Source organism: Colletotrichum orchidophilum (genome assembly GCF_001831195.1).
Source record: "Colletotrichum orchidophilum strain IMI 309357 chromosome Unknown Scaffold_58.1, whole genome shotgun sequence".
In the NCBI taxonomy this organism is placed as follows: Eukaryota; Fungi; Ascomycota; class Sordariomycetes; order Glomerellales; family Glomerellaceae; genus Colletotrichum; species Colletotrichum orchidophilum.
Window position 1 is genome coordinate 1 of NW_019173014.1, and position 16,222 is coordinate 16,222.

General features: G+C 54.8%; 5 protein-coding genes across 5 annotated transcripts; 3 read left to right on the top strand and 2 right to left on the bottom strand.

Annotated features, from left to right (window-relative positions):
• Positions 1 to 666: 666 nt before the first annotated feature.
• On the bottom strand, positions 667 to 4,347 carry CORC01_07277 (uncharacterized protein; the record flags this gene model as incomplete). The annotated part of the gene is made up of 3 exons (XM_022618914.1): positions 667 to 3,669; positions 3,719 to 4,128; positions 4,182 to 4,347. 3 exons carry the CDS (start codon positions 4,345 to 4,347, stop codon positions 667 to 669), a joined length of 3,579 nt encoding a protein of 1,192 aa, XP_022474526.1.
• Positions 4,348 to 4,933: 586 nt separating this feature from the next.
• Positions 4,934 to 7,253, top strand: CORC01_07278 (uncharacterized protein; the record flags this gene model as incomplete). The annotated part of the gene is made up of 3 exons (XM_022618915.1): positions 4,934 to 5,057; positions 5,109 to 5,276; positions 5,323 to 7,253. 3 exons carry the CDS (start codon positions 4,934 to 4,936, stop codon positions 7,251 to 7,253), a joined length of 2,223 nt encoding a protein of 740 aa, XP_022474527.1.
• A 1,844-nt stretch (positions 7,254 to 9,097) lies between these two features.
• On the top strand, positions 9,098 to 10,018 carry CORC01_07279 (malate dehydrogenase; the record flags this gene model as incomplete). The annotated part of the gene is made up of 3 exons (XM_022618916.1): positions 9,098 to 9,305; positions 9,358 to 9,910; positions 9,964 to 10,018. 3 exons carry the CDS (start codon positions 9,098 to 9,100, stop codon positions 10,016 to 10,018), a joined length of 816 nt encoding a protein of 271 aa, XP_022474528.1.
• A 1,398-nt stretch (positions 10,019 to 11,416) lies between these two features.
• On the top strand, positions 11,417 to 14,083 carry CORC01_07280 (F-box domain-containing protein; the record flags this gene model as incomplete). The annotated part of the gene is made up of 1 exon (XM_022618917.1): positions 11,417 to 14,083. The coding sequence occupies one exon, from the start codon at positions 11,417 to 11,419 to the stop codon at positions 14,081 to 14,083; it is 2,667 nt and encodes an 888-aa protein (XP_022474529.1).
• Positions 14,084 to 14,701: 618 nt separating this feature from the next.
• Positions 14,702 to 15,599, bottom strand: CORC01_07281 (ribosomal protein L22; the record flags this gene model as incomplete). Its single annotated transcript, XM_022618918.1, has 3 exons — positions 14,702 to 14,860; positions 14,927 to 15,328; positions 15,597 to 15,599. The coding sequence occupies 3 exons, from the start codon at positions 15,597 to 15,599 to the stop codon at positions 14,702 to 14,704; spliced, it is 564 nt and encodes a 187-aa protein (XP_022474530.1).
• Positions 15,600 to 16,222: the final 623 nt, after the last annotated feature.

The window sequence follows — 16,222 nt, forward strand, 5'->3', positions numbered from 1 at the left end:
GGGGGGGGGGTTTCCAAGACAACTATGCCATTTGAGTATCGACCTGTCCAAGGGGAGCCAGCTGGGGATAAAACCTCTCCACCATTCCACCAACTTTCGGATTCGCATTCGCGAGAACCCAAAGGAAAGCAGGTTGGGCTAGGTAGATACACTGTGCTATATAGACTAGCTAGCGTCCGTCTCCTCGCGTCGAGCTCGGCATTTCGTGATTGACAACCCTCGAAGGGATGAGGTTCTACCTCCCGAGAGCGAACGCAGCCAGTCCCCGGTTTCAGATCAAGGCGCCTCCTTTCCCAATCCATGCCTATGTATATCTTGCTCTTCCACCCGAAGTAGCCACGCTACACAGCTTTCTCAGACGGCAGCGGCAGCGGCTCAGCCGGTGGCTCAGCCGGTGGAAACGGCGGTTGCGAGATTCTCTAATAATGCACGCCAGCGTTGTGACTAGCCATGAAAGTGTCGTATCCCCAAGGCCATTGTTATCAAGGCCAAACAGTCGCCTCTCCGCTTTCACCCTACAAAGCTGCTGTCGTGAACATGGAGACAAACTCGATAAAGAGACCCATCATTATCGTACTTGCTTTTGGGCTGCTATCTTTCCCGCTGCGGACTGGTCTATATCAACATCAAGCTTGGCTTTCCTTGATCCAAGATAAGACAAGTGGGCTAGTTGGGGACCTCGATCGACGGACCCTTTTCTTCCACCTTGACAATCAAGTCGTGGTTCACCCGCAGGTTCTCCGCCGAGCTGAGGGCCTTTGTGACCGTTGTCTCGTGCCTTTCCTGCGTAATGCGTCGTAAGGCCGTCATCAGGAACCCGGCCACAACTTCAACTGACCATTGGTCGGGAATCAGCGCCAGAACGTCATCGACATCGAACCAGCCCCCGAAGCGCTCGAGCAAAGCGCCAGTCTGCTCAATCTGGTCGCTGACGTCCTGTATGGTGAGAAACTCGCCGAGGACAGCCCGAAACAGCCGCGCCTGCATGTCGTGCGTCGGCGTGCTCTCCCGCCTGCCGTCAGGGCGAGTGTAGATACTCGAACCACCACGCAGGCAGTACGAGACAGCCGTGTCGTAGTCGCCCAGCTTGTGTACGAGGAGCCGGATGGCGTCCTCATGGCGCCTCTCGCGGCCGTCAAGGATGATGGTCTCTGGGACAAGAAGCTCGTCCGGCAGCGCCGATATGCGCTCCCTGATGGCTGCGGCGTCGTACTGGTGAGCACCACCCAACAATTGCAGTAACCGCAGTCGGCTCTGCCAGACCTCGTCGTCTTCGGGGGCGTTATCTGTTAGGAATTGTCGATATGTCGGTTTCGGGGCCTGCAGAGCTCTGTATGATGTGTATGTGCCGGCAAACGTGTCTCGACTTTCTTGTGACGTCTCCAGCTCGCTGAGAACAATGTCCAAGTAATATGCGACGAGCTCGTTGACGTAGCCCGTGTGCCCCTTGCCGAAAACAAGATGCTCAAGGTAGTATTTGACGGCATCTGGAGCCTCTTCACGGAGGATGGCCACCACTTCCGCGGGTTCGAATCCGGGGGCCTTGCCCTTGTCTTCTGCAAAGATCTGCACGCCCAGCTTCGGGTTGCGGCTGGCAAGCCAGACACCATACTCCCTAACAAGGGCCTGGCTGCTAATCTTTGTGAGATACTCGCGGACGCGCTGCTCTCCGTCTTGCAGCTCGCCGCCATAGTCAGCCTCGCCCTCAATGATGCGCCGCCAAGTCGCAAGAACGTCGCCCGCCATCTTGCGGCTTTGGTATAGCCGACTCAGCACGAAGAGGCGGTGGTATGACTCCAAAAGGGAGGCAGCTCGGTCGAAGCAGTCTACGCCCTTATCGACGACGTCGTATAGCTCCGACCGGACAGACGAGCTCTTCCTCGCCAAGCCCATGGGCGAATTCTGGTCGAGCTCAAGGAGGACCAGTAACAACGCGGCATCGACGGTCCGGAACACCTCGCTTTCGTCCGCAACGCTGCCAAATCCCTTCTTCTTCCTCCACGCAGCCAGGAACCGCCGCAGGAACTGCACGACTTTACTGTCGAGGTCCCCTATTGTGTGACTGTCTTTGTGGAAATGCTCGCTTTCCAGGTAGTTCTCTGTTGTTCTCTTGACGCCGCCAAAGATCCATATGCCTCTCCGGCTCTCAACAATCTCATTCCGCAGACTGGGTATTAAAGATAGCACAACGCGAGGATCCAGACTACTCTCCACCAAAACTTCCTCCAAGGCTTTCAACTCAACATTTGTGAAGGGCGTCTCTGTCGCATGCAATAAGTTGGTAAGGAGGAGGACTCCAGCGCGCTGGCGCAGGTAACTGAACGTGACGAACTCCAGCTCCGACTTGGCATCCTGCCCCCTGAATGAGTTGAGTACCGTGAAAATCGCACGTCGGTTGAGCCTGGCTGGGTCTGAGGTTCCATCTTGCTCGAACGCAGCTTCCAGTCTAGCTTCCAGCCGCAGCAACATTGGGTTCCGAATTGCCCACCAGATGTGATCTGCCGCCCATACCGCTATCCTTGAATTGGCATTCGCAAGTCGTCGTGCAAACTCCCTCTCTTCTCCATTTCTGTTGTCTTCCCACCCCTCAGGCAATGCGTCCTCTTCTTGGGAGTCCACATCACGTTCGAACAGTTCTCTTTCTTTCGTCAACTGCTCTAGAGACGATGCGGTGCGAGAATCTGCGCTCCTCGGTGAGAATATCGGGTTTTCGGCTACTCCTCCAGGGAAAGGGGAGAATTTTCTTTGGCAAAGTCTGTCGACGATCTCTTCGAAATGAGTCTCATCGGTGCCCATCAGCGACCGAATACCCAGAGATGTCGTTTCATCTCCTCCTGGTGTGTCCGTCTCCAACCACCATTTGGATGTTTCTGGGTCAGCCCCGTCCGCATCCCATCTCTGGATCTCCAGGCCATGACGAAGCCCTGCTTCCGAGTCCTTCGTCATGGATGCAATGACATATCCCTCTTCTTCCTGTCCCAGTGTCATCCTGGACGATGACTGGCTAGATGACCCACCGTCCACCACCACTTGCCGGGGGTATCTGTCAAACTCGATAGTCGGTCTCGTTGGGTCGCCGTCAAGGTTCACAAACATGCCGATGCCGGGGTCCAACGGTCCGGTACCCGTAACAAGGAGGAATTCTTCGGCTGTTGGCGAGACGATGTGAGGTTTGAGGAAGACGGGAGCTGTTTTCGTTGGGGAGCTATCCGCCCATACAGGACCAGGCGCAGCTGGCAGGGGCTTATCTGTCAATGGCGGCGGCAAGGGGCCTTCGCCCGAAGGTCTTGGACTTGCAGATGGAGTTGGTGGTGACGATCCTTGTCGTGTGCGGTCATCAGCTCCTCGAGGACTGAGGTCCCTCCGTCCCCCACTGAGTAAACCGCCCAGGCTCGTGCTTCTAGCATGGCCGTGCGGGTCACCGGCAGATAGGAGCGGTCGGTTGTGAGCGGCCGAGGCACTTCTCAAGATACCGCCATCTACACTTCCGGCGATGTCTTGAGCCTGGCCGATCTCTCCAGCGGGCTGTGAGTCGTCCAACGATGAAATGGTCATAAGCGGAATCCTAAGCTGCCTGCCAACGTCGAGCAAGGAGTAACTCCGCGAATCAGCAACGCACGCAATGGAGTCGCGTCGGATTGATATTGTAGTCCCGGAGACATCGATATTCTGACCTGCCGTTAGCCACCAATTACACCGAGACCAAACCATTGCGTACCTTGACTGCTCTTGCGACCTCCCCGATCCTCACAACCTGAATCCTCCGCATTAACGACAGGAGAATGAACACCCCCGCAGCGGGTTCGTCAACGTCATCTTGGGGATCGTTCAAGTCTACTCCGCCAACCCAATTGCAGTTCTTCACCTGCGTGGTGCCGAATACGGGGCTGAATTCGGGGAGAGAGTAAAAGGTGACAGTCCAGTTGCAAAGCACACAGGCCTTTCCGACTTTGGGCAAGAGAAGAATCTGTTGAATGCCAGGAAGCGAGTTGCTGGTCTCGGCAAAGGCCGGTCGGAGACGGGAAGCAAGTATGAAAGATGGTCGTCCGGCTGGATCGGCTGGATCGGCTGGGATTTGGACAAAGTGAAGCAATTCGGACGCGCTCGTGCCAATGTATAGGTTGTGGTCTGGTGGTACGATGGTCAGCACCGCAATGAGCCAAGGAAGGCGGCATATCTACCTAGGTAATCAACACAATTAATCTTGGTCCCTTCGGCAGCGTCATCTGCCGACAAGGGCACATCCTCCAGCAATGTGCGCAAGACAAAGGGCCCGTCATTGCGGGCGATCGCATTGGAGCTCCTAGACGCAGAGGAGGTCTGGTCGTTTGGATCCTCGGATGCCATGTTAAATCAGCCGTGCTATCATCAGTGCCGTAATGCCATTGTCGAAATGTTGCGACGGCCGTCTCGAGGCGCGAGGGATGTTCTGCTGAGGGTATGATGCAGCTGGGAAGCTCCGAAGCTGGCAATCAGTTGATGATATGGAGCGTCAGGTCCAGGCTCCTAATCAGGTACCTTAGATATCCTTAGTGTGCTTCCCTTCCCACAGGTACAATACCTCAGGTACCTAGGTAGCTTGCTATGGGCGGATTACGTAGGCCTGTCCCGGGTTGCCGTACTCCGTACTGTGGCGCGAACATGTACCCGGGGCGGCCCCAGAGGCACGGAAACGGCCAGCTCTTGCTACCTGTGAACCCCTGCATGTCGGGTGCAGCCAATCAAATTGCTGCCTGGAAAGGGAACACGTTCCCCGAATCAGCGAGCTCAGTCGAAACACTTTCGATCTGCACCCGAATGGCACCAGCAGCCACGGACACTGTTGGATTTAAACGACTCTCCAACTCCGCCACCATCCTCGACCTCTCGGATGTCTATGGGCTCCCGGTGATGAAGTGACTACCCAACTTACGACCGAGAAACCCGACTCACAATGGCAGACGTTGAATCCGTTCTAGCTGCCAATGCCAACGCGCCGCAGGCAGAGGTACCTTCAGACACTTCAAACCTGCCCGAGGGCGGCAACAAGTTCCAACATGCCATCTCGGCCTGGAGAAGTGAGCAAAAGCCTTGGATAGAACTTTAAATGCTTATCCTAACCAAGCTAGCCATCGACTATACGAACCTCGTCGCGAATCTCGACAACACTGCCTCCGAGATTGTCACGTACCAGCGGGATTCGACTGTCCAGAGAAAGGAACTGGCCCAGAAGACAAAAGACTTTAGAAAGCTCGATGATACAACGAAATTGGCAGAGATAAAGGGCCTGTTAAAAGGTATGGCATGGTTGTGGCCGAGGCCTTACTCTTACTAAACGGATAGCGTACCAAACTTTCATCGACCTTCTCACGAATCATTCAAAGTCAATCAATTCGGCCTTCCTTCAGGCATACACATCCTTATCCGATGCGCCCGACCCATATCCGCTGCTGGAGGCCTCGGTTGACTCGATGCTCGTGTCCGAAGACACCCTACCGAAGCTGACCGAGGAAAATCAGCACCTGCAAAAGTCTGTCGCCAAGCTGACGACGCAGCTTGAGGATACGGAGAGCAAACTGCAGACAGAATCTGCCGCGAAGAGGGAGCTTGAAAACAATCTAGAAAGCAGGGTGAAGGAGGTGGAAGCTTCTTGGGTGGCTGTGTTGGACGAAAAGAAGGACAATTGGGCCGCGAAGGAGAAGACGCTGGAAGAAAAAGTTGAAAACCAGGAGCGACTGCTCACCGAGATCAAGGCGAGCTACGAAGTGAACCAGCGTTTGGGCAAGACGGATGTTGGAGATGCGGAGGGTCAGGCCGGTCACGTCACTAGTGCCGAAATCGAGATGCTTCACTCAGACCTTGACCGAACTAGTCAGCGGCTGGCCGAGATCGAAGCGCGAAACGAGCAACTGCGACTGGAACTTGCACAGGCAAAGTCATCCGCGACGACTCAAACACCCGCATCGCTGGAGGACGACCCCGCTTACATGCGCATGCGATCCGAGAATTCGTCCCTTATTCGGAAGCTCGATGCTACGAGGGTTGAGAAGGAGGGGCTCAAGCGTGATCTAGATTCCAGGCTGCGCAGCTTGGATAGAGAAGTTGGCCTTCTTAAGGAAGAAAGGGACAATCTAAAGTCCAAAGTGCAGAAATGGAGCGACTACGACGACGTGAAGCAGGAGCTCGAGGTGCTCAAGAGCATTGAGTTCTCGACGGGCGACGACGACGACGTGAAGGATGTTGTCGAAAGTGCTGCAGAGTCTAAGAGCCATGGCGACACTCTGGAGAAACTGCTCTTGGCACGGAACAAGAAGCTCGGCGATGAGCTGACCATTTTGCGTGTCTCCCACCAAGACCTACAGACAAAATTATCCGACCTCCAGGAGGACATGTCGCGAACAAACATGGACCTCGAGAAGTCGCAGAAACTCAACGAGCGACTCGAGAACGACCTCGCGACGCTGCAGTCGGAGTCGTCCAACGCTTTCCCATCAGGCGCGTCCGTGGCTGGAACGTTCAACCGCTACGCCCCATCAGTCGCCCCGGGGCGGAGGGGAGGAAGAGTGTCCCCGACATCGTCCATCATCAGCGGAATCGACCCCCGTATGAGTGGTGGCGGAGAACCCATGGGCGGCGGCTCAGGCATCCTGCCAATGATTACTGCACAACGTGACCGTTTCAAAAAGCGGATTGCAGAACTGGAGAGTGAATTGTCGGACACCCACCGCACCGTTTCGCAGCTGAGACAAGAAGTATCAGCTCTACAAAAGGACAATCTCAGTCTTTACGAGAAGACGAGGTACGTTTCGACATACAATCGGGCAGGGCCTTCAGCAACGTCGTCCTCAGCGGCATTCTCATCTAACCCGAACCCTTCAACCGTTTCCATTGGAGGCAGCGGGAACCCGGGGATTACCATGGACAGATATAAAAAGGCATACGAATCGAATATTTCGCCATTTGCCGCTTTCCGAGGGCGGGAATCAGCCAGGGCCTACAAGCGAATGAGCTTCCCCGAACGTGTGGTGTACTCAGTAACGCGAATGGTGCTGGCCTCTCGGACTAGTAGAAATCTATTTGCGGCATACTGTGTCGCGTTGCATTTGCTCGTTTTCTGCTCGCTATACTGGCTCGGCACGGTGGACGTGGAGAAGCATGCCAGTCACCTTGGCAAATCGGTAGCAGGAGCCGCCACGGCGGGCGCAGGGGGCCTCAAGGGAGGGGCCGGAGACGGCCACGGCGACTGGCAAGAGGAAGGGTTCAACGGGCACTAGTCGGTGGCCAGTGAGTGAGCGTCTGGTTGACAAGAAGGCGGGAAGCGAGATATTGATTTGGGCCAGCGACGAACGACTCTGTGGGCGAAGACTGTATGCATAAAACTTGTTTTTATCAGCAACTGTACGATTGGGCGTTGGGACATGTAGTGTGAACTGTGGCACTAAGGTAAGTTAACTTATTGAATGATCTCGTCAGAATACAGATATCTGCGATATCACTCTGAATACTAGCTACCAGGGATGGACGGGAACTTCTTCCATGATCCGAGATCTTGTAGGCGAGATCATAGATGGAGTCAAGCAGCGTTCGAAGCATGGCTACCTACTAGGTCCACCACGATGCTATTCTGGGGTTTTCTCATCGACTTACCTACGATATTCGTACCTAGGGTTCTCCAGTGCCGAGCTGCCACCGTGCCACCCAATGTCAAGAACGCCAGATGATTCGATGAACACCACCCCCCGGTTGGCGCTGGCCCGTCTGCGCGGCCCGGATGGAGTAGAGGCACGTCGACCAATGGGAGACCGTCGCGGCCCCAATGAAGCGCGGCAAAAGCAATGAACAAGAGTGGGGACATGCAACGTGGGCGCGTCGCCGGGCAGAGACTGGTACAATGTGGTACCGTCCCTGGCAACCTCAGTCGGCCTATCAAGTGTGAGAGTTGACGCGATATCTGTTACTATTTCAGGTTTCTCGCCGCTCTGGTTCGCTATTTCGAAAAGGCACGCACACACTCTCGGTCAGAGACCAGATGAGCAGGCCTTGTCTTTCATCCAACCCCACCACAGTGATACGAATGAACATACAGATGAAGAAAGACAAAGACAGGCTTGGCATTGCTAGGTAAAGCAATGTACTGAAATTCTTGATTTTGTCCTTGTCCGGATATGTCAGCCGAAGATAAGGTACGTCGTCAACATCATCATCATCATCATCCAACTAGGTACCTAGTTCACTTCGTCCCGGTAAGTAAAGTGGTAGACTAAGGTATATACTCACAAAATAACAAGTCCGCTACCCAGGCTCAACTTGAGTTGATGAATGGAAACAATATGGTCACGGCCTCGGATCCTCGATTCCTGGGCAGTGAGCACTAGATCCTCAAAACGTGGAGCGCGTCGCTACCTGTCACCACACAGCGAGGCCATCGAAGCGGGCCGGGCGCTTGCATCTGCCCTGGCCCTGGCGAAGATCGCCTGGCATCCACACCCGCCGGTATTACTTGCATCTCGCCCTTCCACTCATTCGCCCTCGTCCGACGGTCAAACCCCTCACTCGTTTCCTCGTCCTCTTCCCGCCCGTCGTACGGTTGTATTGGCATGGCGGCTGCCAGTCTTGACCATGGAGCCGCTGCGAATACCGAGCCTTTGCGTCGCACACCATGGCGGCAGACCACCCCGGCTATCCTTCTCCCGCCATCTTTTTGTGAACCTTGATACCATACCATTCTGGGCAGTTCAGTTCCTCGGGTCCTAGTGAGAAGCATTAGTGGCCGTTCTTTGCCGCCGGGGGGGAGCGGTTTGATAATGCTGTGGTATATTAGAAACGGCTGCCCGCTTGCACTACAGAACTCGTAAAGCCCACCCCATCTCCACCGTTCATCTCATATATCGAGAGACAAATCTACTTTCCTTTTCTTGAGTTTTCCGGTTCTCATTGTTTCCTAGTCTCGGATTTCTTTGTTTTTATCTGGGTTTTTTGCTTGAAATTTGGTACGATATTTCATTCCTCCGCAGAACGAGCATAATTACCAACAACCGACATCTCATCTACCTTTCAGGTCGACATCGCCTCCACTCCACGCTGCCGACCAACACCTACTTTATCACAAACAACCAACATGCGTTGCCCAACACTGTTGGTGCCAGCCCTGGCCTCCCTTGCCCTTGCTGCGCCAACCTACCCCACGCTCAACCTCCAAGCTGCGTTGCCGGGTAGCATCGAGCAAATCTCCGAGTACTTCAACATGCTGGCAACCAAGGTCCAGGCCATAAAGTACCTATCTACTGCACCAGTCTGCGACCTCTCCACGGCCAAGATGCCCGAGGGTGAGTGAGACCCGAGCCTGCAAGGCATACTTACACTAAAACACACGACCAGCTGCAACCGAGACTCTCGGCGAGCCCAGAGATGGACTGTCTCTCACGCACATCGCCATCGGCCGCGGAACCCAAAACTACACATGCGACACCAGCAACGCAATGGCAGTCCCCGTCGCCACCGGCGCCATCGCCACGCTCTTTAATGCCAGCTGCGTGGGCTCCCTGTACCCCGACCTGCTCGACAAGCTGCCCGTTGTGGCCATGGACTTCAACCTCACAGAGCAGGAGGCGAGCCGCCGCCTGGGCCCGAGCAACCTCGCCATCTCGGGACACCACCTCTTCACCGGTAAGGGCGTCCCTCTCTTCATGCTGGAGAACGACGGCGCGTCCGTCGGCGACTCGTACTGCGCCAAGAACGCGTCCATGCCCGCGCCTCTCACGGCCCAGTCCGGCCAACACGGTGAGGCGGCCGTTCCCTGGCTCCGGCTCCGTACCGTCGAGCCCAGCACCGGAGACGTCCAGGAGGTCTACAGGATACACACCGTCGGCGGAAGCGCACCGGCTTCTTGCAAGGGCCAGGCGGCGACTATCGAAGTCCAGTACGCTGCACAGTATGTGAAACTGCTTCCACTATATTTATGACCCATGGCTTACAAGAAGCTAGATACTGGTTCTTTTCTGGACCCGCCCAACAAATCGTCAAGTCTTCTACCCCTTGATCAGCCCCCTCCCCTCCCCCCCTTTTTTCTTTCGCGGAAGGAAACAGTTGTTATGATTCGAGGCGTTGGGGTGTTTTGGGTCCGCAGAAATATGCCACAGTTATTCTCTTCTATATACCATCATGTATTCCCACGGCACCCATAGGCCATTATCCATGGATGATTTTTTGCCGTGGCTGGAGATTAGGTAGGCCAGTAGTCTGAAACCGCTGGATAACACTCGTAATGGAATCGTTGTCTGTTGAGTCTTGTGGAGCTGTGGCGAAGGTTTCCATTCATTGATTGAGCTGTTTGTTTTCATGCAGAGTTGAAGGTTCATTCATGATCGAGACCAGCAAGGTGAAGGTGTGAGTAGGGAGATGTCGCTGTTTCGACTCATCTTACCATTCTGAAAGCCAATCAAACTGGTAAGATTTTTTTCATCCCTGATTTTGGTTCAATTCACTATACACTACCTAGGTGAATAAACGAGGTGAAAAGCAAATGTTGGCATGTCCTGAAGGTATGGAGAGAATGAGGTGGCAATGGGAGAATCAGCGACAGGTGGTGCAAGTGCAAGGCAGGTAGGGAATTGGTGTAGACTCGATAGACCCTGACCGGCCCCACCGCCTATCCCCTGTCCTTGCCGCAAGCACCCCGCCAAAGACCACCGCGACCGCCAAACAATCCCATGTTGACGCCTGCTTGCTGATCCTAAGGTAGGCGCCCCGGCCAAATGCTGATCAGAGGTAAGGTAGCCAATAGCGCAGCTTCTTTTGTCTGAGAAGACGCTAAAAAGTGGTCTCATAACCCTCCGAACCGGGCACCTGCCACCAGTGACTTCACTCGGCTCCTGCTACGCTCTGAAGAGAAATTCCGTCGACTTTGACCTACCTTACCTCAACTTTGCAACAAACCTCCCTTTGAGCCGACCTTCCACATTTTTTTGCGCCTCATCAACACAGGTATACAAACAGCGAAGAGTGTCTCAACATCACAGAATATTGCTAACTCTCTAGCCCAACATTCTGCAGCTTCCGACGATTGCACAGTCGCCACTCGCTCTTACCTAGGCAATTCCTCGACTTTATCGATTTTTGTGTTTGACGTTTGACGATTCCGAGTGTTCCTGCAGCCACGAATTGCAATTCCCCCCACGAAACAGCCTTTGCTGTCTACCTTATACATGATATTCGCTTGTTTTGGGACAGGCCACTTTCAAGCACAAGCTACCGCGGTCTCCCATTCGATTGCCCGAACTGCCCGACCCGACAGGCCGATTGATGGGCGACCGCTGAATATTGAACTCCTTCAACTCTCACACTGAGCCCCGAGAATCGACGCCAAGCTCAGACAGGCTTACCTATGCTTGAATAATCGACGGTCGAAATGAATAGAAGGGCAACTGCATCTTCGGAAATGCCCCGCAAACGACGGAGGATACGCAGACAGAGTGCCATGGATTCAGACCCCTCCAAGCTCACCTGGCCGCCAGCCATGGTCCCAGTTGAGATCTTCGACGAAATCACCACCTACCTCGCCCGATCGGATGTTAAGACCCTCCGTTTGGTTAACCGCGAGTTCGATAAAATGGTCTCTTCAAAATACTTCCGCAACGTTGTGGTTCCTTTCCGATCGGAGATGTACAAGGCGAGGAAGCAGAAGATACCTTGCCTGGAGGAAGAAGACGACGGAGTGCAGCGTCAGCTCGGAAAGGATACTCTCTTCTCCAGCGGCATGCGCATTTTCCAGTCGTTCGGCGAGCACATTCTACGATTTGCCTTGTCACTCGAGCTGGACGAGGAGAGCCTCGCCTACCCGCCCATCAAGCCGACACAGAAAGCTGTCACCTCGTACTGGGGTATCTACCGGTGGCCTCACGAGTCGTACCTTAGATATACGGAACTTGAGGGGCTTGAGCAGACCGCCGATGAGACGGCGTCTATGAAAGAGGCCTTGAGATGTCTGGTTAAGGTTCAAGAGCTTGGCTTGTGTTGCGATGCTGGGCTGGGCTACCTTTTGGGACCCGACCAACAGTTGGAGAGCCCCCCGCTGCCGCACCCGGTCTTTGGCCTGCGCAACTTGCGATATCGAACGCTGCAGCGACGCCTTGCCCGGGCCGATTCGGACACAATGAATGCCCGGAAGCTTGCCTTTGAGAGTCCTCGGGAGTTCAAGTATACTGTACTGGAGTCCATGGTGAGGAACGCTGGGTATACGCAGGAACAGGCAAAGGACGCCATAGCCATGCTTCTAAGCACTGAGAACGTGTCGCTCATGAACATCGACTTTGACGAACGTACTGCTGCTGCCGCCGCTGCCGCCTCCCACGCCGCCTCCATAGCCGCCGCTAACGCTAACCTCATTGCCAATGCCAACAATAACAACGATACTGTCTTTGCCAATGTCATTACCGACGATCAAGAGGATAACCTTGCTCAGGCGAGAGCGGCGGTCGCCGTGCTACATGAGATAACGGCGGGCCATGCACTACAGCCCAGGAATCTGACTCGAGCTCAGAAAGAGATGCTACTAGAGCTAGAATGGGCTCACCGAGCTCTCATCCAGTCATATGTGCTCGCCCTCATCGATAACGCTCGGATGAATAGCTTCAGCTCTCTGACGACCCTGACGATCGCCAAGATTCCCAGCAGCCACGTCTACATGTTGCAGAGGGCGGATTTCTGGCAGAGTCTGCCTAACCTTACTAACGTTGCTCTGGCTGTTGTAGCCGACTGGCGTCAGGTATCCAAGGTCGCTCCTGGTTGCGTGGAGGACAACCCCGTCTCGCCCGTGGACGCGGTGGCTAGGGTCCACCGCTTGCTGCGAGACCATATTGCGACACAACCCAACATCAAATTCCTCCACTTCGAGTGGGTGTGTGGCGGCGAGTTCGCACCTGGCATCACCCAGCGGAACCAATATGTGCTTCCCGCCCCTTTCTGCTTGCCAGCGCAGATGGTACAGCCCGGAGTTGCCAAGTTGCCAGACGCCGTGCTCGCTCTGCCGCATGTCAAGCACCTCTCGCTCAAGAATTGCTACTCGGCGCCTCACATCTTTCTGCAGGTTCTGCGGACGATGGCAATGCAATCTCTAGACAAGTTGGAACTCGAAAGCATCTCTCTCACAGGCGCGCCCACGAGAAACCCCAATGTTGAGAACGCGTTTGGACCTGCACTTATCGTTGGGCCGGTACATGGACCGGGCCTAGTGCTGCCGTTTGCACAAGGCCAACCCCAAGCTTTGCAACAGATTGCACATTTGCACGCGCACCAGAACCAACCACCGCCGCTGCCGCCCGCTCCTCTCCAAACTCAAGCCAACCCGGGTTTCGGGTTTATACCTGCGCTTGCGGCAGGGGCTGCGGTCGCTCCGCCCCCACCGCCTGCGCCTGGCAACATGCCGATAAACATGGCTGTCAACCACATGGCTGGCATGATGCAGCAAGGTCTTCCGCAAATCGCCAATGTGGCGAATCACGCAGTACCCCCTCCACCTCCACCCGATCCGTTCTCTGGTTGGGGTAGGATGCGACTAAGGCAGCCACGACTGCTGTCCTGGGCTGGCATCGTTGAACGTCTCGCACCGGCCCCGGCGATTCGAGAGATCCTGGCTGGCCAAGGTGATGAAGATGACGAGGACGATTGGGTTGACGAATTTGTGCGCAAGGATGAGGGGTTCTCACTGATGCCGCGACCGCACAGTCTCGTTAGGGAGAAGACCTCGTTCGGCATCGAGCACATGTCGCTCAAGTCGTGCGGCTACGCGGTTTTGGACGTCGCCACGATTGACAATCATAGTATCTTGCCAGTCAACTCACCCTGGCAAGAACCTTCGGAAGTGACTTCGCGTCGGAGGGAGCTCGCGCCCTTCATGCAGACTTGCAACGACAGACTGACGGCCAAGATTACCAATTACTTGAGCAATCAGGAGCACTTCAACCTCACGACTGCGTTTGGCATGGACACGGAGTGGACTGGTGTGTATGATGAGGAGGTCATTGAGGCTGCAAAGAGGGATGGTATCGTACATCCTGGAAAAGGACGCTTCACTGGAATGATTACCAAGGCGGCAAAGCAGGTTTGAGCTGGACCACCCGGTTACGCGAGAAGAACTGTATAATGAATGATTGGGATTTCTTTGGGTGGGCCATTGGAGTTTTTGGTTTACGGCGTTTCTGGGAAAAGATACCACGGGACCACGGGGAAAAAAATAGGACAGGCAATTGGCGGCATGATGACTGGATGAGGGACCCACAACGCCGTCCGTACCTATATTACGAAGACATCGAGGCTCTGACGAGGCTCAAACGCGCCATCATCGTCATCATCATCACAAGGGCGACTTTGGATGATTGGTACAGAAGCAGGCCAAAATTGATTGCATTTCCTCGAAACCGTTGACGCCGATCATGATAGCTAGGACCGCCTTAGGGAATCATTTTTGCATGTTTGTTTATTGGTGGCCCATGCAGACCGTTGCGCGTGTGAATTCGCATGCCAATCCCTAAATGCCATGAGACCATAGCCTTCCTGTACACCAGCATATGAAAAGCCGCAAAGTTCTTTTTATTGATCCACGCATCCCTCAACCCAAGACCATCCATCCCAGGTGTTCCGCGTTTGTCCACACTTCGCGCCGACCCTTCTCACGTCATGAACCGCACAAAAATCGAAGACCGTCTAAATAAAGAGGAGAGTTCGTTTATGCGGCGGTGATGGCCTGGCGGACACGGGCACCGCGCTGGCGGGAGTTGAGGCGGATGTCCTCGCGACCAGCGACGGCCTCGGACTTCTGGACGACCTCATCGCCCTCGGTAAGGATGAGCTCGATGTGGCAGGGGTTGGACATGTAGGGGTTAATCTGCGATGTGCGTTAGTCGCCGAAGTTTCTGATCATCTCTCGAAGTATCGAAGGGGGAAAACATACGCGACCGTGGGCACGGTATGTGCGTCTCCGTTGCTTGGGGGCCTGGTTGACCTGGATGTGCTTGACGACAAGGTTGCCGGTGTCGAGGCCCTTTGCGTCGGCGTTGGACTCGGCGTTCTTGAGGAGGCCGAGGAGGAACTCGGCGGACTTGACGGGCCAGCGGGCCTTGGTGACGCCAAAGGCCTTGCCCTGGGCGGTGCGGCCGATGGAGCCGGCGTAGCGGCGGAAGGGAACGGCCTCCTTCTTCTCGGAGACGTTCTCGAGGAAGGTGACGGCGCGCTGGAGCTTCCAGCCGTTGATGGCCTGAGCGGTCTCGCGGGTGTTCTTGAAGGACACACGGAGGTAGGCACCGCGCGCGCGGGCCGACTTCGCGGGGGCGATCTCTTGAGCAGCGTAGCGAACCTGATGGGGGGGAACGTTGGTGTCAGTATTTTTCGAGGTATTGAAACGTTTTCCATGTTGTTCCTAGTCCTCCTCTTCATCGAAAATCACGAGTGACATAATAGAGTCACAGTCCAGTTTTCTTTTTGACATCGTGAAATTTCGACCCTCTTTCGACGAGGGGCGGGAATCGTCTCGGCAGGGGCGACAGGGTCGAAATTTCCTCGATTTCACCAACTCCTCCTCTTCGTCGACAGGAATACGGATGGGGAGCGGCGTTGCGACTTACCATCTTGATCGTTGGGTGTGGTGATGGTTTCGGGGTCGGTCGGTGGTCGGTCGTGGGCTGGCTGTCAGAGTGAGGTTAGAAGAAATTCACAACTTTCGTTGACCCTAGCCCTCCTGCGCCGGGTTGGCTCGCTTGCGGATCGGGAAACGGCAGGGGGGTCGGCCTTAGGGTTCCGCAACCCTATGGGGTAAAAAGACTGTTTTTCTCCAGCCATCATCAAAGGAAAATTGCAGGGGAAAACTGATAGGACTCACAATATGTTTGAGGAACGGCCTAGAAACTCTGCTTTGATTACTCTGGAATACGATTGCGGTCTGGTGTTGGAGACAATCTCAAGATGATATTCCAAGTGTTCTTCAATCTGTTGCAGCAGGTCAGGTACACCACCTGTTCTGACGCTCCTGCTTCCCGAGTGTGAACCCCACTTTGAAGTGGTCCATGGGTCTCGTTATCTAATCGCAACAAAAAAAAACTTGCCGGAGAGCGGCACCTCTGAAATTCCGCATTCTCCAATCACCTTGATGACCCCACAATCTTTTACCAGCTTGGCCCGTGCGTACCTCTTGAAGCTCTGAGAAAAAAAGTCCGACGAAAAATTTCAAACTCGCAGTCCAGTGTCCAGTTGT